The 25,543-nt window shown below is 48.1% G+C and overlaps 1 protein-coding gene across 12 annotated transcripts in view; it reads right to left on the bottom strand.

The window, feature by feature from the left end:
• The window catches only part of ERI3 (ERI1 exoribonuclease family member 3), a 123,204-nt gene that overhangs the window by 67,143 nt on the left and 30,518 nt on the right, over positions 1 to 25,543 (bottom strand). For 10 of the 12 annotated variants that reach the window (XR_004958879.1, XM_036255670.1, XM_036255672.1 and 7 more), the window contains 3 exons: positions 25,047 to 25,163; positions 18,759 to 18,818; positions 13,785 to 13,876 (listed from right to left, as the gene is read on the bottom strand). Coding sequence is in view for 9 of the 12 variants with exons in the window: in XM_036255670.1 (XP_036111563.1) it covers positions 13,785 to 13,876; positions 18,759 to 18,818; positions 25,047 to 25,163 (269 nt within the window). In the remaining 3 variants the exon portion in view is untranslated. Of the gene's footprint in view, positions 1 to 13,784; positions 13,877 to 14,819; positions 14,904 to 18,758; positions 18,819 to 25,046; positions 25,164 to 25,543 lie in introns of all 12 variants that reach the window. The other 2 variants (XR_004958881.1, XR_004958880.1) reach the window with 1 other exon arrangement.

Raw genomic sequence — 25,543 nt, 5'->3', positions numbered from 1 at the left:
CCCCCACTTATTTTTTGATAGAGTGAACAGGAGGGGGGGTGGGGGGAGAGAGAGAGAGAGAGAGAGAGAAACATCAATGTGAGAGAGAGACATCGATTGGTTGCCTCCCACACGACCCTGACCAGGGCCGGGGATGAACTGCAACTGAGGCACGTGCCCTTGACTGGAATCGAACCCATGACTCTTGGGTCCCCAGGCCAAGCTCTAACCGCTGGGCCAAACTGGCCAGGGTGGGGTCTCTTAATTTTTAATAAAGACCCTGCTCTTTTCCACAATACCATGCAGCTCCTCTGAAGAAGGGTTGATCACCTCACTGTTTCCTGTATGTCCTCTACTGCCCTTCCCCTCCATTCCCTCCCACTGGTACATATACACCTCTGGCCTGGCATGGGACACAGCTGTCATGTAGCACAGAGCTGGGCTCTGGGCCAGGGTGAACCCAGACTGGCAGAGAAAGGCCTGGGAGTGAGCCAGGCCATCACCTGGGAGTCTCCACAGCTCAGAGGGCATGGTTGCAGGCATAAGCTTTCCCTTGGGTGCCCTCTGCACGGCTCTGATCAGCAGTGTCTGATCTGGCAGCAACCTGCTATGCAGGGGGCAAATGACATTTAATTTCCTCTTGGTTTCCCTATGGTACAGACGAAAGGCCGTCACCTGCGTCTGGGTCTGGCAGCACAGCTGGAAGTGTTCCCAGACATGCTGCTCTGGAGAGTTCCCAAACAGAAACCAGAACACAGGCTGGTGCAGAGGGACGCCCCATAGGCCAGGTTGCCAGTCCTCCCAGAGAAAACCAACCTCAAATCCCCATTGCCAGGAAGTTGCTCGAAGCTTCCAAAAGGCACGTATATAACGCCTCTCTGCTCCACTGCTTTCTGGCCCACTAGCAACTATCTCTACTCCCATTTCTCCTATTCAGAGCCCACATAAATGACATGAAGCACACAGTGCTACAGACATCCTATGGAACAGTATAACATGCATCTTCCCAGTGCCACAAATACTCCCATGAAATCAAATAACTTTTTTCTCCCCAGCCCCTCTCCATGAAACAAGACAAGTGTCTTTCCAGGAACCCTCCCAGGGCAATTCTTCCACCTGCTGTGACTGCAGGAAATGTTGGAGCTGCTACCAGGACCTAGCCAGAGCTCTTTTTTCTAGGTGGAATGGAAGAGGCCTCAGCAGGCAGTGGGGTCAAGGGAAGAGGTGGAGCAGGAAGTTTCCAGGGCACTTTGGTCAATGTCTCAGCTGATGAGCTATTTATCCTCCTTTTGGCCAGGAAAATTAGGAGCTCCAAGTCAGCTCACTCATCCCCTACTAGTCTCTACCTGGCCTGTGACCATCTTGACCCTTTGCCTGGGCTGCCTTTGTATGGCCTACATTGCCCTCTGGAGGCTCCACAGAGAGGCATCCTGAAGCGTTCAGGTCTGGGATACAGTCTGACCTCTGCTCCAAAACACTCAGAGACACACCTGTTCCCTCTAAACCTCTGGCTGATCTTGTCTACCCTGATCCCAGCTCCACTGAATCCTTCAACATATGTGAGCACACATTCAACACAGAGTCACACTTCTGGCATTAGAACAAGTTGGTGGTTTTTAAACGGTGCTCCGTGGAGCTCTAGGCTTCTAGGAGGGATGTCAGGACACTTTGTGGACTGGGAGAGGAGGAAGAATGGGTTGGGCCTTGTCCCAGCTTCAACCAGAACAACTCAACTTTTGTATATTTTGTAATATTGGGCTTTCTTTAATATGTTGGTGTGTTGTTGTTGTTGTTGTTTTTAAGTTTACTGCTAAAAACAAATACTATCCATACGGTCTCTCCACTATGCTCCTCTGGGTTCTCATACTACTTGTTTTCTATCTTCTTCATAGCGTACTCATATTCTACTTTGCTTAGCCTGTGATTAGTTATGCACATACTGCTCTTTCTGCCCTGATCACCCGGTGGTCCCTCTAGCTCCCAGCACAGTACTTACTGGGCCCAGAGCAGCTTTCAACAGGGACTGCTACCATCATCAGTCATCTATACCGGCCTGCCAGGGACCAAAGAGACTTACATGTGGCCAATCTTTGGGCAAAATATTCCAATAGGAAATATCACACATAAGAAGTTTCTAAACCCTGAATGTGGGACTATGAGAACATAGGATGATGAACATGGTACTTAGCAGAGTACTCAAAGGTCTGTTCCCCTATGATGAGTCACGAGGATTGGAAATGGGTGAAGCCCCTTGGCCCCATTAACTAAGCCCATGGCTTGGACCTCCTTCTCTTGCCAGCTTGGGGAGGGAGCAAGGGGGAGGTAGGGTTCTGTGCTCCTCCTGGCTAAAGCCACTTGTTAATAGGCCCTAGATTCCCTTATCCCTGGGGAAAGGAAGGTAGCAATGAGCCCTTCACCCCACCCCCATGCAGGCATGCCTCCCAGCAGGGCCAGGGAGGACAGCCATTAGTGTGTGCCTCAGCAGACAATGGGGAGGAGAAGTCTCCAGAGCAAAGGACAACTGCAGCAATTAGAATGCAGGGAGGTTCAGAAGCTATTTAACTGGGTGACCCCTGAGGTCGCTGCATCTGACTCCCATCCCTGGATAAATATTGTATGAGAGGGGAGGGGGGCGAGCTAGGGAGCCATCGGAGTGCTGCTCCTCCTCCCACTCCTTTCCCCACCCCATGCAGCTGCCTCCAGCCACACACACCAGGAACATTATTTACAGCCCTGACAGTCAAAGCGATCACTCTGCTAACCAAGAGGGAATGGACAGAGTCGACTAACCAAAAACTGACTATGGCAATTGAAGAAGAAACCAGGGCTAGTGGGGGAAGGGAGCTGAACTAACACTGAGATGCAAGGCATCTCCCACATTCCGGGTCCAGCTGAAGAAAGTACTGTCACCCCCAAACTACTGGCAGATGAAGCTGGTCCTAACTGGCAGAGAGTAAATCAGAAACAGGAGTATGCTTCTACCTTTCGGAGGCTCTGCAATGGAAAAATTCCTGGTTCTTATCACTACTCAGGTGTTCCTTAGGAAAGACGGGTGCCTTCGCTACCTTCCCAGAGGAAGTGGGACTAGCCACATGCTACTTATTCAGCTGGTCCCTTAGCTGACCCAGTGGGAAAAAGCAGGAAAGTCAGACATAGCAGAAAGGGGTCAGGGTGGGGGAAGAAGAAGAGAGTGTCTGAGTGCGGGCTGCGCCTCAGCCCCCACATTGCCGCTCCTCCAGTCCTGCTCTAATGCACCCTGACATGCCTCTGAAGACAGAGAGCTGTTTGCAGTCAGCACCGTGATTTGTTAGTAATTATTTCCATGGTGTCACATTGCTGTCACTCTGTTAACAAAGAGACAGGCTGCTTCAGGCTGCCTGCAAGAAAGAATCGCAGAGAAAAAGGCTGTCAGGCTCCTGGGATTCTCTGGACTGGCTGGCTTTCTTCCCCAAACCAACATCCTTGCAGGCTTTGGAAGAAACAGTTTTACAGAACTAACAAGTTTGAATCATGTTACCCTTTAGCCAGGGACACCGAGAATTGATCCCAGCCACTCACAGCCACCGTTCCCAAAGCCCTACAGAGTTGAGCTCAAGTCCACAGATCACTGAACCATGGGGCCACCATGCCAACCACAGCCTTGGAGCTCCCTGGTCTTTATTTTCCAACCCCTGCTCCCCGACTCTTCTTCCTTTCTGGTGTTCACAGACTCTCGCGTGCTCTTAGGAGCCTGACAGAAAGAAAACTATTTTAGACCCCACTGAAGCAGCTGTCCCTCTGCACAGATGGTGGTTAGGGAGAATACAATGGCAGGGCACCTTCCTTCCTTGACTCTGCCAACCACAGTTCAGGACCAAAGCTGCTCAGGTGCCAATGCCCTGGTGACCTCCCGGTGCCTGTGTACCTGCGAGGAGATCCCCACAGAGCTTCCTCGATGGTCCCAGTGCCTGGATGGGTGCAGCATCTGCGCTCAAAGACTGGTGCTTTGCTTCAGCACAAAGTCATGTCTCCTTTACCCTGGCTGGGAATTAGAGGACAGACTGGCAAGCGCTGACAAAACAGAGGTCACTCACCTGACAGGCATGGAAAGTTGGGAGATTAATTCTCTCCCCTCACAGAGAGAATCAGACTCCTATTGAGAAACCCTTTCAATGCCAAGCAGCAACAGTAGCAGAAAAGGGAGACCAAAGCCCACAAGTCCTAGGGAGGCCTTGTCAAGGTGACAAGGGCCAATGCCACCTAGCTCCTGCAGAACCCCACAGGAAGAGGAGCCTGGACAAGACTAAGATTCTTCTGGCACTGAGGTTCGGTAGGCAGAGGGCAGTGCTAGATGCATGCACTGGAATATAAACTCCACAAAGGGAGAAGGTTTTGGAAGCTTGAGCTCTCTGTATCCTCAGTACCTAGAACAGTGCAAGGCTTATAATGGGTATTCAATAAACATCTGCTGAAAGAATAAATACATGGGTCAGTATAGCTCCAAAGCCACTTCCACAGGCCTGGGGTCAGCCCATCCTCTCCCTATCACAGAAATTCAAAGAAGATGGAGGCCTGTGTGGATTTCAGAAGAAACAAGAAAGAACATATGCCCAAGGGACTGGAAACAGGTTTTAAAAGATGAAGTGGGTTTTGAACAAGCTGATAACCTAGGGAAATTCTCATAACAGATTGAACATTCACATACTCATTCAACAAATATATATTCAAGGACTAAAGGAGGTAGGTAGCCCTGGCCAATTTGGCTCAGCTGTTGGAGTGACAGCCCGTAGACTGAAGTTGTGGGTTTGATTCCTGGTCAAGGGCACTACCTCGGTTGCAGGTTCGATCCCCAGCCTGGTTGGGGTCATGCAGGAAGCAACCAATCAATGTGTCTCTCACATCAATGTTTCTCTCTCTCTCCCTTCTTCCCTCCCACTCTATCTAAAAAAAAAAAAAAAAACAACGGAAAAAAATATCCTTGGGTGAAGATTAAAAAAAAAAAGTAAGTAGTCCAACAAAAGTAGAATAAACTATAGTATAGTAACACAATGGAATATTACACAGCAATTAAAAAGGTTGAACTGATACATAAAGTAACATGGATGTATCTCTTGTACGTTATGTTGAGCAAAGAAAGTCAGACACATACACCTTGTATGATTCCATTTATATGAATGTCAACAACAAGCAAAAGTAATAGATTCAGAACAGTGTTTACCTAGCAGGGAAAGGGGCACAGGGAAATTTTCTGGGATGATGGAAAAGCTCCTTCACTTTGCTCTGGGTGGTGGTTACACAGGTAGGTATGTAACAAAAATAAAATGAGCTATACATTTCACATTTGTATACTCTATGTACCCCACTATAATTATTTCATACCTTAACTTCTAGAAAGATTTTTTTAAAAGTTGGATCTCAAGAGTCACACAAAGAATTTTAAAAAAACAAAAATATCTCACGTAAAGGAAAAAAATACCCAAGAGCAACAGCAGCTCCTTCTTTAGTTCAGGGCACAAGCCCTTCAGCCTTCACTCTCTATCTGCAAGAGGACGGAGGACCCATGCAGTTGGCCAGGGCCTTGAAAGATCCAAAAATGTTCAAATCACAAAAGAGTGTAGCCCAAGTCCTAGGTGTCATGGCCTGGTGGGAGGCCCCATGCAGCCTCTATTTCACACCCGGCGAGCTCCAGGGAAGCAGAGATGGATCAGATGATCAAGTCATGCCCCCAGCTGTTTCTGAGACTCTCTGAAGCAGACTGTCTGTCAAATTCTGCCACAGAGCATAGAACTAGACTTCCAAAGACAGCTCTGAAGAGCCACAGACATAAGACCAATCTGTCTTCTTGACAACCCAGGCAGAGAATGGCTAAGCTACCCCAACTCTGGGCTACAGCAAAGGTCTCAGAGCCTAGAGCCCCTCCTGCCAGCAAGGAAGAGGCAGTAAGACCCTCACAGATGGCCAAGGGGAGTTCCAGATATAAGTCCAGGGACCAGAACCTAGGCAGCAACACTTGCCTCAGGATCAGTTAAGCACTAAAGAACCATCCTGTCAGCAGCTCTACAGTAGACCAAAGCACGAGGCTCCCACTGCCAAAACATCTCAAAACCTGATTATTTACTATACAAATATCTTTATCTTTTATTGGGATTTTAATTGAGCAAACCTTCCATTCCAGGGGTTCCTATAACCACTAATGTTCTTTAGACCTCTGACACCTTCCCAGGGGGTGAGATGAGGCTGCCACTGAAGTTTCACCCTTCAGAGGTGCAACACCCAAGGCCGTCTGCCAAGGGAACTACGAACATCTCCTCCAGTGGCCCTGCAGGCCCAAAGTCCTCCCAGAGCCGACTAGCTTCCACAAACTCGGGCTCTGAGGGAAGGATGCAAGATGAGCTGCCTGTTGACCTGCAGTCACAGAACATGGAGAAGACTGGGAAGGGAGCACAGATAGGGAACCAGAAGCCTGCTCGGTCTCCAGAGAAACCTGCTCTTGCCCTAGGGCCTGCCATGGGAAACATGGGAAATAGTCCCCGGCCAAGACCACAATCAGGAGCCCCTTTATGCCAGTTCTAGGCCCCAAGACAATTGCGGGGGGGGGGGGTCCTGCATTTGTGAGGATGCGGGACCCAGAAGCACAGAGCATTGAGCTCTCAGGTGGAAGTGGGGCACCCCTCGTTCCTTCAAGCTTGTGAACTCTCAGCCCAAGAAGCTGTCAGGCTAACGAGGCTACCCCACCACCACTCCATCTGAGCGTGTGGCAGGCTGTACCGCACGACTGGCTTCAGGTGGCTCTTCTTTAATTAATGGCATCCCAGGCTCTGCAGGGAGCTTCACCCCACAATGAATGGCCCTCTCTCATTAGAGGCAAGCCTGCCATGATGTATTCAGGGTGAGGGCCAAGATTCATTTCCCCGTCTGAGGGTTGGGGATGGGAGGGAGGGGAGAGGCAGCAGGGACAGATTTATATCGAGTGACTTGGATTAGCTGCAGCTGAAACATGACCCCATCAACTCAAGCTGCCTTCTTGGGGCTAACCCGACGCACCTTTGCTGACGAGAGGGCTCTAGGGAAGCTGAAGGGAGGGCAGAAGGTCTGGTTCTTGTTCTCTCTGGGCTTTGGCTACAGCTCAAAGGCCCAGAATTCCTATACAACCTCCAGAACACCCCCCCCCCCACACACACACACACAGAGTCTGTGTGCACTGGGAGCCTGGCCTGACTGAGCCTCTTCGTGGCCAGGAAGCTGACCCAGTGGCTTCAGAGCTATAGAACTGAGGCTCTGAGTGTGGCTGTCAGCCAGCTCTCCTGTCTTCTGTAGAAAAGAGCCTTACTCCCTACCTCAGAGAGTCCACAATATGGGAATGCCCCCACATCTGCTGTCTGGATAGGACCCAAGTATGTACTGACACAGTACATCTCAGAACTCAAGCCACCCAGTGCCAGGAATAGGCAGGCATCAGTCTGACACAAAAATTACTGTCACTGTCACCTCACTATGGTGACCCATTAGGCTGAACCCCACCTCCGGGCAACACTACTCTCCTTCTCTCCATCTCCGCCTGGTGCCACCTCACAAAGATCATGAGACTGAGCAGGGAAACTGGAGTCTTGTAGGCAAAAAGGAAACTTGGGCCTTCTGTTTGTCTGTGTTTCTCCACTGTACTTCTCACAGCCTTAGGAAAAAAGCCACCTGCACTCTGCTAGCCACACAGGTGGTTTCAGGCTGGCAGCAAACAGCACACAGCCCTACAAACTCCCCCAGCAATCCCACTAAACTTGACATTTAGTTTTGCTTATGCTGGGGAGAAAAATCATACCTCAGAGCCTGCCCTCTATCCATTCTCAGACCTCTTAGAATGCCCCATTCACTAGGAGAGCTGGCGGGTGGGCCTCACCTGCCCTGCCAGCCAATCAGAAGGCTGCTTTTCAGGCCTGCTGCCCTAGGTGGGCCAGGGCAAAATGCCTATCATCTGTACATACTCCCACTCCATGTCATCCACGCTTCTCCGGGGCCCTCATGGGGGAGCATTCATATACCCTTCCTTCCCTACTCAGAAAGAGATGTAGCTCAGTTCCGCTTTGCTAAGCCCTATTTGGCAATGTGTCTAAACACATGCAAACTTAATTAGTTCAGGAGGAGAGCCCAAGCGCTTGCAGTGACAGATAAAAGTATCGGGAAATGAGACAAGTCAGGACTGCCAGGGAGTTCTGACTCAAAACCCTTCCCCCAGCAGGCTGCTAATCAAAGGTGATACAGCTCTGTGCTGGGACCCTCTGGCACATCCACGAGCAAGGGACCCTCTGGCACATCTCACGGGCTTAGTGACATAAGATGCCCCACATGCTTAGAGGGCCCACATGCTTTCAAATGTACTAAGGGACAGGGGTGCCCAAACAATAGTCAGAGTGGTTTTCTTTTCTTTTTTTCTTAAAGATTTTTTCCTATTGATTTTTAGAAAGAGAGGAAGGGAGAGGGAGGGAAAAAAAACACTGATGTGAGAGCAGAACATCAACTGGCTGCCTCCTGCACGCCCCTTATCAGGGATTGAGCCCGCAATTCTGACCAGGAATTGAACTGGCAACCTTTGGTGCATGGGATGATGCTCAACCAACTGAGCCACACCAGCCAGGGCCTGGCAGTGGCTTTCTTAAAACAGATCTGAGGATTTGTTTATTTGTAGTTCTGCAAGGAGTCTCTCACGCAGCCCCAAGTTGTCCCCCACCACACCTCCTAGCCAGCCATGTCCCCGCATCAAATGAACATTAGAGTCCAGACCACCACCACCACCAGACCAGGTACCAGCAGCCAAGAAATTAGAGAACATCCCAAGGCTCTGCTACTCAGTGCAAACAAAGGAGAGGGTATTAACGAGGGGTGTCACATAATCTGCTGCAATTAGGAGAATGGAATAAAAGCTGCAAGACCAGAGTCAAAAAAGACTAATTAGAAGACTTTTCTAATAATACACAAAGAGTATTGTGACCTTAACTAGGACAGTGTACATGGGGATGGAAAGAAGGCAATGACTCTGAGAAAGCTCTGGGAGGAAGACTCAACAGGATGCGGCAATTAATTGGTTATAGCTAGTGAAAGGAATCAAGGATGATTCTCAGGTTTCTGACAGAACTACTGAGTCATTATCTGAGGGAATGTTGGAGGTCTAGTGTTGAGGGAAAGATAAGCCTTGAGCTTTTAGCAGCCTACGGACATCTAGGTGGGGATAGAGAATAGGAGCTGGATATGAAGGCTTGGGGTTCAGATGGCAGATGGAACAGTGTCTTTTCTGCAGTGGGATCTCTGCTGCCATGTCAGTTTCCACTTCTCAGTTGCAGAAAAAGATTAGAAGACATCAGTATACAGAGGATAGTTAAAGCTATGGCAAAAGATGAGATCACTCTGGTAAGTGTGAGAGTGCAGAATAAAAAGAAAAGACAGTTAGGATAGAGATAAAAGAAACACCAATATTTAAGAAACACAAATTTTAAGAAAGAAAGGGAAAGCATCCATAAAGCACTGTGAAGGAAAAGTCAGAGAAAAAGGAGACAGAAAAATAAAGATAAACAGCATTTTAGGAAGGATGAAGTGGTCATCTCTGCTAAATGATGCCAAGAAGTCCCAGCTTTTCATCTATATCCTACACACACACACACACACACACACACACACACACACCCATATACACACACATCATCACTACCCCACAGTTCGCTCCCAGGTGTGTGATCCCATCACTACGAGACTATTCTCTAGGTGACTATAGCTCTTCAAGAGTCTTGGCCACTTGACTGCAGCCCTGAGGGCACCCTCACTGAGTGCACATTCCCTAAACAAAACAGTAGAGAAATCTGAGCAAGTATCTTTTGATCTCCAGACTTTCTAAAACCTGAAGTGTTCCAGGTTCACAACTGCACAGCACCAGCAGAGGTGAGGATGCACACCTCATGAGGAAGGCAGCCCTGCATTTACACTTTCAACCTCCAGTGGAAGGAAAACCCTATCCTAGAGCTGAGGCTGAGCTAGCTGAGGGTCCTCACAACAGACTCTGAGCAGGCCCTATACCCTGCTTCACCAGAGCAGAGTCTGATTATCCTGATCCTTGCCAAAGGTCCTCTTCCCAGCCTGTACTGAGGGCCAGGCCTTCCTTCATGTCAGCTCTTCCCTGCCCCGCTCCACCCTTACCCCCACCACCATCTCTCTCTCTCTTCCTGATCTACCCTCTCCTCAGACTCACAGGCCACTAGGAAAGAAAGATTCCAATCTAGCTTCTCGGCTGCTCTGTGCAGTTCAGTTGGTGAACCCAGATCTTCAAGCTCCAGGCTGAAATCTGAGTTCCTTGATGGTGGCACCTATGTAGGTATCATTCCTCATCCTGCACCAGCCCTCCCCTCCCACCACTCCAAAGATGAAACCTGTCCTTGTACAGAGACATTGCTGCCTGGGTAAGAAAAGGAGAGAAGACAGGGGCAAGAACACTAACCCCTGGGAGGAGCTTCCAGAAACACCAGGTAAGGCAAAGCAAAGGCAGGTCAGGTAGGGAAGGCAAGCCGACCAAGGGGCCAATGCCAGAACAAGTGTCAGATCTTAAACATGTTTACAAAGAAAATTAAATCTGCACTTACTAAATTAAAACCCACCTAAGCAGGATCTGTGACTATAGCATCAAAGCCCACATAAATCTGGAGTATCAGCTCATCCAGTTTTGACAAAAGATGGACACAAAATGATTTTGTCAGGACGGGAGATTTCTTTTCTCCAGTGGGATTTCTGCTGCCACTTCAGTTCCCATTTCTCAGTGCTTCACTAATCAGGCCCTTTCCAACGAAAGTGATGTAAAGCTGGCTGGGGGAAGAGGGGTTGGAAGAGAGGAAGGATAGCAGCGAGGAGCCATGGCTCTGGGAAACCAGAGTGGGAAATGAAAATATTTGCTGAATTCCTTAGACTTAGTTAAATCTGAAAATGGATGTCAAAATAAGAAGTAAGCCAAATACTAACAAGTTGTGGGTGTCAGTTTAACACCACCCTTGTCAGGCTCATCACCAGCCTTTACCAGGCGCATAAAAAGGTGAGGGCTCTGACGAGAGCCATCTGACGAGAGGCTCCGGGAGCAACGATAAGCTGTGCGCTGTCACGCAGCACTACTTAGGTTTCCTCTCTGGCTGTTTTTATTTTGTTACACATTTAATTAAGAGCCTTCCCAGCAGTTATGCGGAGTCCTGCTTCTAAAAGACAGCCACAGAGCTCTCCTCCCCCCAACCCCTGCCACCTGACATCTGCTTCCTCCTGCACACTCCTTCGGAGCTTCACTGGCTCTCCCAACCCAAACCCAAACCCAAACCCAAACCCAAACCCAAACCCAAACCCAAACCCAAACCAGCATCCCAAGTCTGCCCAACCCTTTTTCTTTTTGGAAGCCACGTGGTCTCAGAATTCAATTCTGTCTAGCTATGAGTCTTTACCAATCTGAGCCTCAGTTTTTCATTTTTTTTTCCAGATATAAAAAGGATACTACCTCCTACTAGAGAAGATAGAAGGACTGAATGACATACAGTTACGTGCTCATTAAAATTTGGTTCCCTTTCATATATTCTTGGATTCAACAACCCTATCCCTCCTCTTGATCACATCTTCTTGATGACATCATTTCTTGTGAAGATATAGAGCAGCCTCCTGAGTCACCAAACTCTGCCAGAGCCCACTGTGCCAACAGCTGACCTGGCGCTGCAGGCTCAAATGGGCCAGACTCCAAGCTTGAGGGGTCAAGCCACATAGTCCCCAACCTCATGCTCAGGAAAATTTTCATATGCACATACAGGATGGGGCAGTAAGTTTACAGCTGTTCATGTGGAAAATAATACAATAATGAATAAATAATAATACAAGAATAAACTGTTTCGTGTACTCATAACTGTAAACCTACTTTTGCCCCATCCTGTGTGTGTACGCGAGTCACAGTTAACACAAAAGATTCTGAAATGTGGGTGCTTGTGACAGGAACACATCAAAGACGGAAAACCACTAGAAGAGTGGGAATCCTGGGAGCCTGCCTGGAGGAACCAGGCCTCTGGACCCACAGGAGCCTCAGAGCTCTGGGTACCAGCCTGCACTCTGCCCCGCCCCAGACAGCTCCTCCTATGCTGCAGAGCTCCATTCAAGTCCCTTCTCTGCTTCAAGTGCTCAAAGCTGCCTGGACACCATAAACAAAAACAACAGCCTTCCTCCTCCTCGTTTTCTCCATGGAGGCCTCCTTTGATTCACATCAGCCCAGCCTGTTTCATTTCCCTGACAAACAAGTGTCATCTGGAAGTGCAGAGATCCTCTGGGGCTCTGAGCTGTGTGTGCAAACCTGCAGGTGTGCACTCAGTGTGTGCACACAACCTAAGGGATGTAGGAGATGAGGTGTGTGGGTGTGTATATGACCTGGACTTGTTCTTCTTTCTCCTGTCTTACCTAGAGAGTTGGTGTCCAACTGCAGGCCTGACACCCACCAAGCTAGGTGCAAAACTTTCCCTCAATGCCCAGCATCCAAAAGGCATAAAAAAAGACCTTGGTGAGAAGATAATGCTTGATTTGATAGGAAATGTCACTCCAGAAACACTATTCCTCACTCCCCACCAACACCCCGCCCTATGCGCAAAAGCGCAGGCACATGCGCGTGCACTCGTGTACACACACACACACACACACACACACACACAGCTTGCTGCCACCTTCAGTCACAAAGAACACAGAGTTATTGATTCTATCAATCCTCAGCAAACAGTGCCCCCACTACCTTCACCCCACTTTAGTTCCCTGGGGGCTGTTTGAAGCCAGGTATCCATGAGGATAGACAAGAGACAGAAGTGTCAGCCCAGCAAAGGAACCAGGTTTGTCTTCCAGGATCAGGAGACAAAGGAGAAAAAGCAGTGGGACAAAGGAGAACAGAGGAGGCTGGTGACTTGGGCAGCTTCCTAAAAGCAGCCCTCTCTCATCCCACCACTGGACTCTCAGTGGGATCATCAGGGCCTGGTATCCCAGATAAGAGGATAGCACAGTATAATGGTTAAGAGAAAGGACCCTGGAGCCAGGTTGCCTAGGTTCGAATCCTGGTCCTCTGTGTTCTTGGGCAAGTTACCTAACCTCTTTGTGCCCTAATCTTATCATCTATAAAAATAGAAATAATAAAAGTACCTATAGTTAGCCCTGGCTGGTTTGGCTCAGCGGTTAGAGCGTCAGCCTGCAGACCAGAGTCTTGGGTTCGGTTCCCACTAAGGGCACGCACCTCGGTTTCGGTTTGTCCCCGGCCCTGGTTGAGGTCTTGTGGGTGGCAACCACTCGATGTGTTTCTCTCACAACAATGTTTCTCTCTCTCTTTCTCCTTCCCTCCCTCCCGCTCTATCTGAAGATAAATGCAAAAATGTCCTCGGGTGAGGATTAAAAAACAAAAAAGTACCTATAGTTATAAAATAAGTTATTATTTCTAATGCACTTAGAATAATAAATACTATGCATCTGGTTAAAAAATAAAGACCATCTTTTTAACTCCTTCCTTTCAGGTCAATGACACGTAGCCCTGCAACTGCAGCACTGTCCTAAGCAGTAAGACCTGGCAAAGTCAGGAAGGCCTAACAACAGCAGTCCCAGCAGAGTCCTTGATCTCTCCACTCCCTGATCCAGAGGCAGAAGGCAGGGCTCCCAGCCCTATTCTCATGCTGACAGCCCCCCTCCAAATGCAGGGACTCCCTGACCCAGCTGGCTGTAGGTTTAGGCATTTATTTCTGTGAAAGGCAAGAAATGGTCCCACACATTCCAAGCCCTTCCAGCAAAGTAGCCCATCTCATACTCACATGATTTTTAAGTCCCAGTCTCCACAGGTGACAAAAATTGACTTGACGTTTGGATCTAAGAGGCCTTCCTTCGCCATCCACTCATCGACTCTCTGAAAAGTACACAACAAGAACAGATGAGATTTTCCTTTTTTTTTTCCTGAGTCTGTGAAGAGCCACAACAGTGAAACGCAGATAAGCTGCTTGTAATCAGAGCAGGAGAAAACTGTAATCTTATCCAGCTATGGCTCTACTCTGGGCTCTCAGCCTTCAGCCTTGACTCAAAACTATGGAGGCACTTGCAGGACAATCCCTGTGGGAAAGTCCCAGAAGCCCCCAAGTGTTGGGGTGGAAGGATGGAGCTCCTCCACGCCCCTGTTACCTGGCAGCCTGCCCGACAGGATAAGGACAGGATCCCATTAAGTCAGGCCACATACCTTTAGTCCTAAAGGCAGAGCCTAGCTGTCCTGGGCCATGAGAACAGGCTGGATCCTCAAGCAGGGACTCCTAACCACAGGTTCATTCGTTGACTTATTCATTGTACGCCCCACTCCCGACAAAATGTTTATTAACCAAACTTATGAATTTGGTTATTTCTCAAATGAAAGTGAAGTTAATTTCTACCTAGAGTCTAGCAGAAGAGGCTCTTTTGCTGGGCGGGAGCAAAGCTCATAACGGCCCCAAACTTTGTATTTCTCCTCTCCTCATTGAGGATTCAAATTCAGTGGATTCTTTTGAAGGCTGAGCTCACTTCGAAGGCAAGGAAAAAAACTGCCCCTAAACACACTTTAAGTCTATTTCTCCCTTCATCCCTTTGATGGGTTTTATTATTTGCACTCACACTGGAAGTACAAATACTAAAATAAGTATATAAGGACAGAGTTATTATAAAGAATTCATGAAGCATTGCCTACTTTTCAGACGATCCCAGGCATGGGATAGGAGTGCTGCAGACCACACCACTGCTCCACTCACACAGAAGGATTACTTTTAAAGGCTTTATGACATAGTAGTTAGAAACACAGGACTGAAAGTCAGACACATATGGGTTCTAACCTTGGTTCTTCAATATCCTGGCTATGTCACTGATGGGAAGTTGTTCTAAGTCATTTAACCCCTCTGAACTTCAGTGTCCTTCATCTGTAAAATGAGGTAGGACAACTAACCTTACAGGTTGTTTTGAGAATTAAATGTAATAATGTATTTAAGTGCCTACCACAAAATAGACAGTAGGCTGATAAGGGGAGAGAGGCAAGTCATCATAATACAATATAATCGATACAGCAAGAAAGAAGTGACCAGAACGCTATAGGACCAAAGAAGGAAGCAGCTAAGCTCTACCATTTACAGGGAGAAGAGTCAGAAAGGCTTCATAAAGAAGATAATTGAATTAGGGGCTTGGTGATTGTGTATGCTTGACAGGGTGGAACAGAGAAAAGGATATTAAAGGCAGAGACACAGGCCCAATCATTTTGTATTTGAGAAGCAATTATCTGTTTAATATCTGCCTTCCCCACAAGACTATAAACACCATGAAGGCAGGGACTCTTACCTGTCTTATTCACTGTGTTAATCTCTAACTCAGCAGTGTCTTCTCAATAGATAGTTTCAGGCCAACTAAAATATGAGTAGAAAGTAATGTGACCACAGTCCACAATATATAGAAAGGAGGAACAGGAACTGGGGTTGGAGACTAGGTTAGGCCAGACTGTGAAGGGCCCTGTGTGCCTGGCAGGTAATGGAGAGCCCATGGAAATCTTAAAGAAAGATTACTTTTGGCAGGTGTAGGTTGGTTCCCTGGACATCTCAGAGATCCTGGAAGCCTGGCCCATGTTAAGGCAGTTCTTCAGTAGGGCCAAGGACCCCATCCAGTCCCATGGCTACAGCAGTCCAATCTCCTAGAACATCAGAACTGCTCCCAGTGTCAGATTTTGCAAACCCTCTTCATAATCAGTATATCAGAGAATCCTCCTCAGCCCAAGAGTCTCCCCTGTAGCTAAATTCTGGACCTTCCACTGATGAATGGTTGGTCTTCCCAGCCACTTTGGCCCAACCCTTTGCATAGACAGACACACACACACACACACACACACACACACACACACACACACATCCTTTCCCCAAGGTCACCTAAAGAAAGTTAAGGTAGACTTTACATAAAAAGAGGTAAGGCAACCTGGAGCTCCCTAAGTCACCTAACACTCTGGGTCACTGGCCTTAAATCCCCAAGTGCCCCATGTACAAGGGGGCTGGCTCCCCAATGCCCCAACACCTGCACAGTGATCCTGAAAAAGACAGCAGAATAAGACAGAACTGTCAGGAGGCAGTGCCAAGACCAGGTTTTTACCACGAGAAGCACTTAATATTCACTAGGGCCCTGGTTGGTTTGGCTCAGCGGTTAGAGCGTCGGCCTATGGTCCAGAGAGACCCAGGTTCGGTTCCCACTAAGGGCACGTACCTCAGTTGCGGTTTGTCCCCAGCCCTGGTTGGGTCACGCGGAAGGCAGCCATTCAATGTGTCCCTTTACATCGATGTTTTTCTCTCTCTCTCTTCCTCCTACTCTACTACCTGAATAAAAAATGGGAAAATGTCCTCAGGTGAGGATAAAAAAAAAATATTTCACTAGGGTCCTTAGAAGTTTAGGGCCTAGGCCATTCACTCATACAGCAAATATTCTGTGAGCACTTTCTACTATGAGCCTGTTCAGGAAGTGATACCACATTTTGAATCAGGCCTGTCCTTTTCCTTCCCTCTCTGCTTGAATGGATAAAGGACTGAAGGAACCACCAAGACAACCTCAATCTTTGAGCCAGCCCCAACCCCCCCAAATCCCTCCAGCTACTGAATGTCTAGAGGAGCCCAGCCTGAGCCTTCTTAGAACAAATAAGTCAGATGGATAGATGGATCGGTTGATGGGTGGATTACGGATGGATAAATACATGAGTAGATGGGTGAGGGATGAATGTGTGCATGGCTATGTGGATGAATATATAGATGGGTTTTTAGGAGCCTAGAAAGTCCATCCATTGACCCTGTCTTGGAATGAGGGAATGACCACCATTCACTCCTATATCTTCTCTCTCCCTGCTAGCTCTAATGGCTGTAGGCTGGACAAGGGAGATGAGAGGAGCTGGCCATGCCAGATGAGTTAAGTGTAGGAGAGAAAAAAATAAACAAACAAATGAGTCAAGCAAACACTTAGCGAGCCACCTGCTCGGGGCCTTGGTTAGGATAAAAAGTTAGCTCTTTAGCTCTATAGCCAACTTAGAGCTAATGAGACAAAGCAGAACCTGGTCTGGTCTCCTTATCTTGCCAGAGACTCCCTATTCAGGCCGATTCTGGAAATCTTCCCTCTTCCCCACAAAGTGTGCTGAAGTAGTGGGAAGAGCTTCCTGGGTGAGACCAGAACCCTTTGAGTACTCCTCTCCAGGGCTGGCCTGGGGTTAGCAGGAGGGTGCCTCCTGAAGATCACATCTCCCCCCAACTAGTACCACCAGGGAAAACCTCTCAACTCCACCAGCCCTGGTTTGGTGCTAGCCCAGACAAGCCTCTTCCTCCCAGGACCCCAAACAGAGACATTCCAGGGACAAGCTGCCTGTCTTACAGCTTCCCTATCTGGGGATGCTGGCTGTGAAATAGGCAAAGACATGTCCCTTCTTTCTCCTAGAGTCTGGTCCTTTGGGGAGCAGTCCATGCTGAGGAGGCCCTTCAGTCATAAGACTGATCTTGTCAAAAAAAAAGAGGGTCAGTGGGATTGGGAGACACCTCAGAGCTCATCTTATTTTCTCCCAAACTACTGCAGGTACCCTAACCCTGCCCCTGCCCAGAGCCTGAGTGTTACAGAGCCTGGGCTTGCACACTGTCAGGGACAGGAAGCACATTCTGCTACTGGGTAAGCCTAAATGCGTCTCTCTGTCCCTGGCTCTATCCTGACGAGCCCCCGGAAATTCAGTCTGCATTTCTCTACCCTGTGGGACAGGCCCTCTTGGCTAAATAAACAGCTCTTCCTCCCTCTCCTTGCCACCACCCTCCTTCCTCTAAGCTAACTACCTCCAATGCAGATGTGCCCTGCGCGTCCCCAGATATTCTGCTTTCTCCTGTGCTTTGACAGGGGCTCAACTTTGGGTGTTTTGGTCTTACAGATAAATAAAGCACCTAAGGAGAGCCACCGGCTTTTTATCTTCTCCCCTCTCCCTAGAGAGAAGGGAGTGGAAGGAGGATCTGAGAGGGGGAATGTTTCCCTCTCTGGAAAACCCCAGGCAGAGGGGGCTGGGAGACAAGCCGAGGCAGAGCACTGCCCTTCCTCGTTCCCTTAGGCTGGAGCACAAGAAGCTGCATCTTAACCTTTTCCAGCTCCCCGAGGAGAACACCCTAAAAGTGTGGTCTCTGCCAAGGGTTCTAAAGCCTTTAATTTGATTTCCCTCACACAGGCAATTGTTGTAATTATTCTGATTAGGAATCATTACCCAGTACAGCCTCTGCACCCGACAGCACAATGCGGCCGGCGGCAAGCTGCAGTGGGGCAGGCGGGCCCAGCCGCACCTCCTGGAGGAGCCAACAGCAAACAAAAGCCATCGATGGGGAGTTCTGGGTGAGTTAATGAAGTGCTCACATGCCACAAGAAGCCAACACTAAAGCTAAACAAAAACACCTCCAATCCCCGGGGCCAGTCCCATCGTGTCACAGCTCACTTCCCCTACTCCCCAACCTGCCCAGCACAGGCTGCCAGAACTGGCCAGCACGGGAAGGGGTGGGGCCTTCTGCCAGCCTTCTGGCAGCACTCGGACATCTTGTCAGTAACCCTGACAGGAACAGCTGGAGATGACAGATCAATGGTTCAATACTCTCAACAGCATGTCACTGATGTGACAGCAAATGTTATTCTAATCAAGCCATAATCATAGTCAAATTACACAGCTACATTCTCAGGAGGGGAGGAAGAGAAAGGCAGCAGGAAGGGGTCAGAGGTTAGGAATTAAAGGTCACATAACCCACCTCCAGCACTTGCTGCAGGCTTGGCTGACCATCCACCATGGCTTGAATAATCCCGGTGAGCTGAAAGGAAAGATAAAGAGCGAATGAATGGAAAACTCAAAGCTGGGCTGAACCTTTTCCTTTCTGTTTTCCTTCTACTGTTAAGAACTCTAACCTGCACTACTTTAGGCTGAGAACCTGACAGAGGCCTTGGGAATAAAGTCCCAAGACACTCTGTAAACTTCCCAACAACATCCTGCCCTGAAAATGGGGATACATACACATCTATGTGCTGATCACAGGGTATGTCTCATACCTGTTTCAGCTTTCATTTGCAAGGGGGGGGCGGGGTCTTACGTGTCTTTTGTGTTCAATAGGCTCAACAACTCTCCACAAATTACAGTCTAAAGTAAATTTACCTCCAAGCTTCACAGATGCTCCTGTCAGACTCAGGGAATAACCACACAGGATAGGCACACTTGGTTTCAAGTCCACCCCTTCTCTGGGCCTCAACGTCCAGCATTTCCCCCTCTAACACCAGTGAAGGGTCAGGGGAGTCCCACAGGCACCCACCTTCACCCCGCATATCTAGGCCCTCAATACCAACTAACCAACCAGGAAACAGGCACCTTTAACTGATGGGGAAACTCAGGCAAAAAGGCCTAAGGTACAAACCTGATCTAGATAATTTCTGACTCACAGGCCTATGCTCCACTGTGGGCAGGCTCGGCTTGTTGCTCTGAAACAAGCTTGTTCCTTTGTCTTGTTTTGAAGTGAAAATATCCCTCAAGCACAGACTAGAACATATTGCCTCGAAATCTGAGGCAGCAGGTCCCCCTTCCACAGAACTGGACTCAGCTGGAAATCACCATGCCCACTGTGCCCCTGGCTACTTCCAGAGAGAGGAGCATCGAAGGTTTGCCTGGAAACTTCTTTTTTTTTTAAGTGTTGGGGGTGCAGATTAAACTCCAATTAAACTATAATTACATTTAATGAATACCAAATACCCAACTCACAGAAACCGCTGGCACTAAGAGGGAAAGTTATTTTCTCATAGCGACTTACATGGAATGGTAATACACACCTTTCAGGGAAGAAATTTTCATTTTAAGAACGCTGAGTTCCTCTAGGTGGGTTTCTGTAGTTCATCAAGTCATTATTAGGTGGTATTTTAAGGAAGTGTAAGGACACAGCCACTCTATTTTATATTCCAGAAACTGTTTTTATATTAATCTGTATTTTAATTGGGTAACAGCTGCTGCCTACAGACTTCCCATGGTCTAAAAGGAAAATAAATTAGAAAGATTAACTACACTGTTGTTTCACAAGGCTTTAACCCACAGCATGCCCACCCGGCTGGCACCTCCACACCCTTTCCTTGCTTGGGAGACCAAAGAACTGCCCAGCAGAGGGAGGGCCTGAGCCAACGAGAAGAAAAGATGGTCTACTAAGGGCTGGGGTGGGGGTGGGGGTGGGCTCAGCAGCTTTAATCTTAGAGTGCTAAGACTCCTTTTATTTGGTCAACAACTATTCATGGAGTGCCCACAACATGCTGGGCCCCATTCTAGGAACCAGGGAGTCAGCAGTAAAGAAAAACTTGAAAACCTTCATCGAATCTGTGTTCTCTTTGGCAGCCCTCTCCTATGCCCAGCCCCGCTAGCACCCAGAGCCTGCACACCTTACAGAGCCACACACTGAGCGGCAGCTGCCCTGTGCTTTGTCTCAAGCATGCAGGAGCCCAAGTCCAGAGTAGACTTGTTACCAACTCCAGTTCCCATATCCAGATGACTAACTTCTCCTCATGTACCCACCACTGGCTGCCCTTTCTGGCCCAGCTTCTCTTCTGCTTAGTTCTTCCAGGAATATATCCTCAAGCTTGGAGCTGGGGCTTTGAGTCAGGACTATCCTGGAAAAGAGGGCCCACAGCCATTCTTACTTCTTGGAAAGCTCCAGGGTCTGCATGCCACTCTCACATCTCGTCTGAGTTTCTGGGACAAGGGTAGGACTATTCTGTCTCTTGGCTCCCACCAACTTTAGGCTGGGTCACCCAGATGAGCTGAACGCCAAAGGGCTTCCAGACACACAGGAAATCAATGGCACCCTTGCCAAGAACCCTCCCTCCTTGGAGAGGGAACTCAGATAAGCATCTGTGTACCCCAGAAGCACTTGCTCTGAACCCTAGGGAAATCACTGACTTAAGAGAGAAAATCACTCTACCAAAAGGAAAACTAGGGTTGCTGCTCTGTAGGAGCTCTCACTACAGACTAGGCCTGCCTCTTTCTGGGGGCTCTAGAATCCTGGGGCTTTCTCAAACTCCTCTCTAGTGGTCAGAAATCCTAGAATCATCAGCCTGATATAAACCTAGTGAGCTCAGCTCCCTCTCTCTCCATGCTTCCCATACCACACTTGTGGTCCAGCAAGACATGGCTTACAGCTGACTTCCTAAAGGGCTTAAATTCAGCCCCCAGAGACACAGGAGCTTGAGCTCTTGGTTCAACTAGAAACAGCCTTCCAGGAGGAGGCCTCATTGCCCTGTATTAATTCCTCCAAGGATGAACTACTATCTTATTAGCTCTGCCAAGGCACTGGATGAAGAGGGGGTGAAATTAAGAAAGTTAGTCCCTCTACCTGACACTGACAACCAGTAAGACACCTGTAAGACTTATACCACAAGTTGTGAGGGAGACAATTTAATAAAATAACTACTGGGAAGTTCTCCCTTTGGCATAACTTAAATCTTTCATGTTACAGTTTAATGTTACACTTGGGTTAATATATATTTGTAAAAAGCTTTCACATTCTCACAATGAAAGGTACTAGAGCAAAGCCAAGTATTATTAAGCTGAGAACCAGAGCTCACAGGCTAAACAGAGCTCAGAGACCTTAACCACTTAAAGCAGGAGAGGTGAGAGGAAGAATTAATGTGTGCTCTGTGGCTCCTTTCACTGAGGGATTACAGATTAACTCCCGCTTTTCCAGACTCGGAAACCACAAAGCGAGGGGCTTTTGACCCTGACTGATAACATGGCTGGTTACTGAGATCCCCTACCCACACAAGGGCTTTGTCCAGGAATGAGCTGGCTTCATTATAAACACTAGCAACTACAGGAAGCAGCCCAGGACACTTGGTGCCAATGGCATGTCAGCATCCAGCACTTTCTCCTTTCACAGTTTATCTCCAACACAATCGTATTCTGACACCAAGACAGTTTGTTGATTATATAAGCACTTGTCTCTGGTGTGCAATCTGATAATCAGACCCACTCTTTCTCCTCAGACAAAAAGACCAATAAATCTCACCCTTCATAAGTACAGGTGCAAGACAAAGCACTTTACTGGCATTTAGCAAAATAGGTATTTTTCTAGTTTTTTCATGACAGTAACAATGACACAAAAGACTGCCTATGGTCTGGGACTACGTGGCAGTCCAGCTGCTAGAGACAGAGCTCTGATGAGTTGGAGCAGATTCTAGAGGTGGTAGAGGAAGAGTCTGGAAAGGAATGAAATATATCCTATCCTATCTCTGTCAGAACCATGTCTCCAGGCTGACTATCAACTGACACTAAGGAAGAACCTCAAGAAGGCCAATAACATGTTCATTACAGAGAGCAGTGAGAATGTTGGCATGTGCGCTACAGACTCACCCAGAGCAAAATCCCTCTTCCTGCTACCAACACTGAGCCTACCTCTTCCACCCAACAAGCATGTGCTCATGTGTATATTCACGTGTTATGTGTGTGTACACACACACACACACACACACACATCAGAGTTCTTAATAACTTCTTGTGTATGAGAGAAAGTTCCATCAGAGGAGCTGCTTAGGCACAACCAGGAGATTTGGGGTTGTTCCTCACACTTACTAAAGAAAGAGTCCCTCTAGCTGGAAAGATAGTTACTGCCAGGTTGGATGAGGTCTGTGAACAAGGGACCCATCCTGTGCCCATGCTTCTCTCTGCAGAGCAGTATATGGTATGGAGACAGGGCAATATTTAGATGATCTGAGGTTTTCCAAAGACTTTACTTACTCAAAAGAGAAGTCAACAGTACAGTTACTCTAGGGGAGGCAAGGTTGAATAATTCCTTGACAATATTTACCCATTTAAGGAACAAACATTCAGTGTTTGCTTGGTATCAGGCCCTAATGATGGGACACAGAAGGATCAGATCTAGTTTCTTCCCTCAAGGAACTCAGTTTGGTGGGGAGACAGATAAGTAAGTACAGTATAATGTATATGATCAGTGTTATGTTGGGGTGAGCACAACCCAGACTTCCCAGGCTTCCCAGAGAAGGTGACCCTAAGCTGAGTCCTAGAGGACAAGTAGGGCTAGGGGAGGAGAGTGGGAGCATCATCCAGGCAAAGGGCTATCATGTGCAGAGGCGGACTGTGACAGGGTGACCTTTGGATGAGGGAAGTGAGGGGAAGATGAAGCAGGGAGATTTGAGGCTGGACAAAAAGGCAGACAGAGTTTTGAACTCTGGAAGCCTAAGACAAAATGCAGACACAATGCCTGCAGCAGCACAACTACACCTTCACTTTCATAACAAGGATTTACCAACACCACCATGCCTACTACCATTCAAATTATGTGTATCTGGCCTTGAGAGAAACTTTCTAGAAAAAGAAACATAGTTTTCATCATTGTCCAGCAATCCCTCCCCCCTCCAAAAAATAAATAAATAAATGAACCAACAGCAGCCCTACTCTAAAAAAGATCCCCTTCCCCAATACTATCGAGCATCCACACTCCTGCCCCAGCCAAGCTCCAGCAGCACTATGCTCCATCCCTAAACAGGGAGCACCGTTGACAAATTTGTGCCTCCTTGTCTGTGCCAAGCAGCCTAGCTGGAGCTGGATCCCCAAGAGGAAGTCACACAAAGAAGAGGAAGAGAAGGACCAAGGACACTACATTTTCGGGCCAGTGGAGAGCTCAAGTAACTGGCTGGTTTAAGGAAAGGTTTCCCTTCTCCCTTCTCCCTTCTCCCTTCTCCCATAAGGAGATTTTCATCATCATTAAAATGCTGATTTTTCAAAAGGGGCAAAAAGGACAGAGTAGCACCCTCTGGTGGTATAGGGAATTCCCAAGGAAGGAGGGAACAAAACAGTAGACTCCAAAGAGAAAAAGAACCTCAATATTCTAAGCTGGAACAACAAAAGGCTTGAGAGACTAGACACCTTGGCAGATGGATGCCTGCAACAAAAAACCCACCTGAGTCAGGCCTCCTTGTCTGTGCCAAGCAGCCTAGCTGAAGCTGGATCCCCAAGAGGAAGTCACACAAAGAAGAGGAGGCCAGGAGTGCCCCTTGGGACCTCATATCTGGGCTAAGTCAGCCTCAGTAGCCACTGGACCCTCTCACCCATGGTAGGCAGCCCCTTCCTCTGCCTCTTCCACACCAAGGAGATGGTTTGGGGATTACCAAGAACTTCTTTCCTCTGGTTTCAGTCATATGTAAAAGTAGGTCTCTAAATGAAGGCACAAAGTCTCTAATATACCCCAGCCCCAAATTCTGAAAGGATTCTAGAAGCACTGATGTTCTCCCTTCACCTCTGTTACTACATATTCTTGACCATTCTTGTGATTTCATCACAGCCTGTGGCCACCACTGACAGCATAACATAACACAGCACAGGGAAAGCAGCCACAGGAGGCTTTCCATACAGTCGTGAAAGTCAGAACTCTTAAGAGTGCTTCTTCTCTGCCAATGGCTCCTTTGAGCCTCCAGTAAGCATCAAGATCTCAGTTAATCCCAGTTTCACAGTCTGTAAAATGGTGCCAATACCAACCTGCTGACAAGGTGGCTGAGTACAGTACCGGCCTGGGACAAGGACATTTCAGCCTTGGCCAGGCTGTGCTCATACCCCACTTGGAGTGCCCTTCTCTTTCCCCAGTGATACAGTGTGCTTCTCACAAACAGAGGGCCACTTTCCTCAAGGACAGAGAAACATCACGAGAAATCTAAGAAAGGCTAAACCTCTCCTTCTAAGAAGCTGAAATCTTCACCTCGTGCCCCAGAAGCATCATCCTGTTCCTTGACTCCAAGTACCCAGGTACCAGGAAAGGCAGGGATTACAAGGAAGGGAAAATGTTGGAAAATGTCGGATAGATTGTGCCACTGCTCTCCCTGGGTCTCCAATGAGCAGAGTGGCTCAAGTAGAGTGGCAGCCTTTGTAAAGAGCCAACTTCTGGGTCCAATGTGCACCTATCTTAACTGCTGATAAGACCTAACTTTCCCTAATCAGCCTGTATATCAATGATGCAAAAGCTCCTGCCCCAGTAGCCCTTGCTGCCCAGCTCCAGGGCCCTTACCTCTGTGCAGAAGGGAGTAAGCTGTGGATGGATTACAGGCTGGACATACATGTGAAAAGTAGACTCAATCTCCATGGTCCGGCCATTTAGCTTCAGGATGGGGAACTCAATGATTTCCTGGAATGGCAAAGACACAGAAGAAGTGTTTTGTTTTTTAAATCAACCATTTCAAATAATTACTCAGAGTCAAGAATGAGAGAGTGTTTTGAACTCATTACCTGCTGCCAGGCCAAATCCAAAATGATGCTAACTCAGCTACAGTCCTAACCCTCCCTCTGGGAATATGCTCACAGGCTGGAGGGACTACACACATGCCCCATCCACACTGTCTCTGGAAAGGGGAAGGAACACAATAATACAATCTGCCCCAGTTGCCCCAAGTGGTTCTCTAGAAGAGGCTTGCTCACTCAAACCCCTAAAAGTAGGCCCCTTCTTCCCCTAACCCAGGTCCCTGCCCTGGAAATGGTCTGGATCTCCAGCCATCCAATTAGCCACCA

The sequence above is a fragment of the Molossus molossus genome, unplaced genomic scaffold (genome assembly GCF_014108415.1).
Source record: "Molossus molossus isolate mMolMol1 unplaced genomic scaffold, mMolMol1.p scaffold_m16_p_12, whole genome shotgun sequence".
Lineage (NCBI taxonomy): Eukaryota > Metazoa > Chordata > Mammalia > Chiroptera > Molossidae > Molossus > Molossus molossus.
This window is presented reverse-complemented; position numbering and strand designations above follow the sequence as displayed.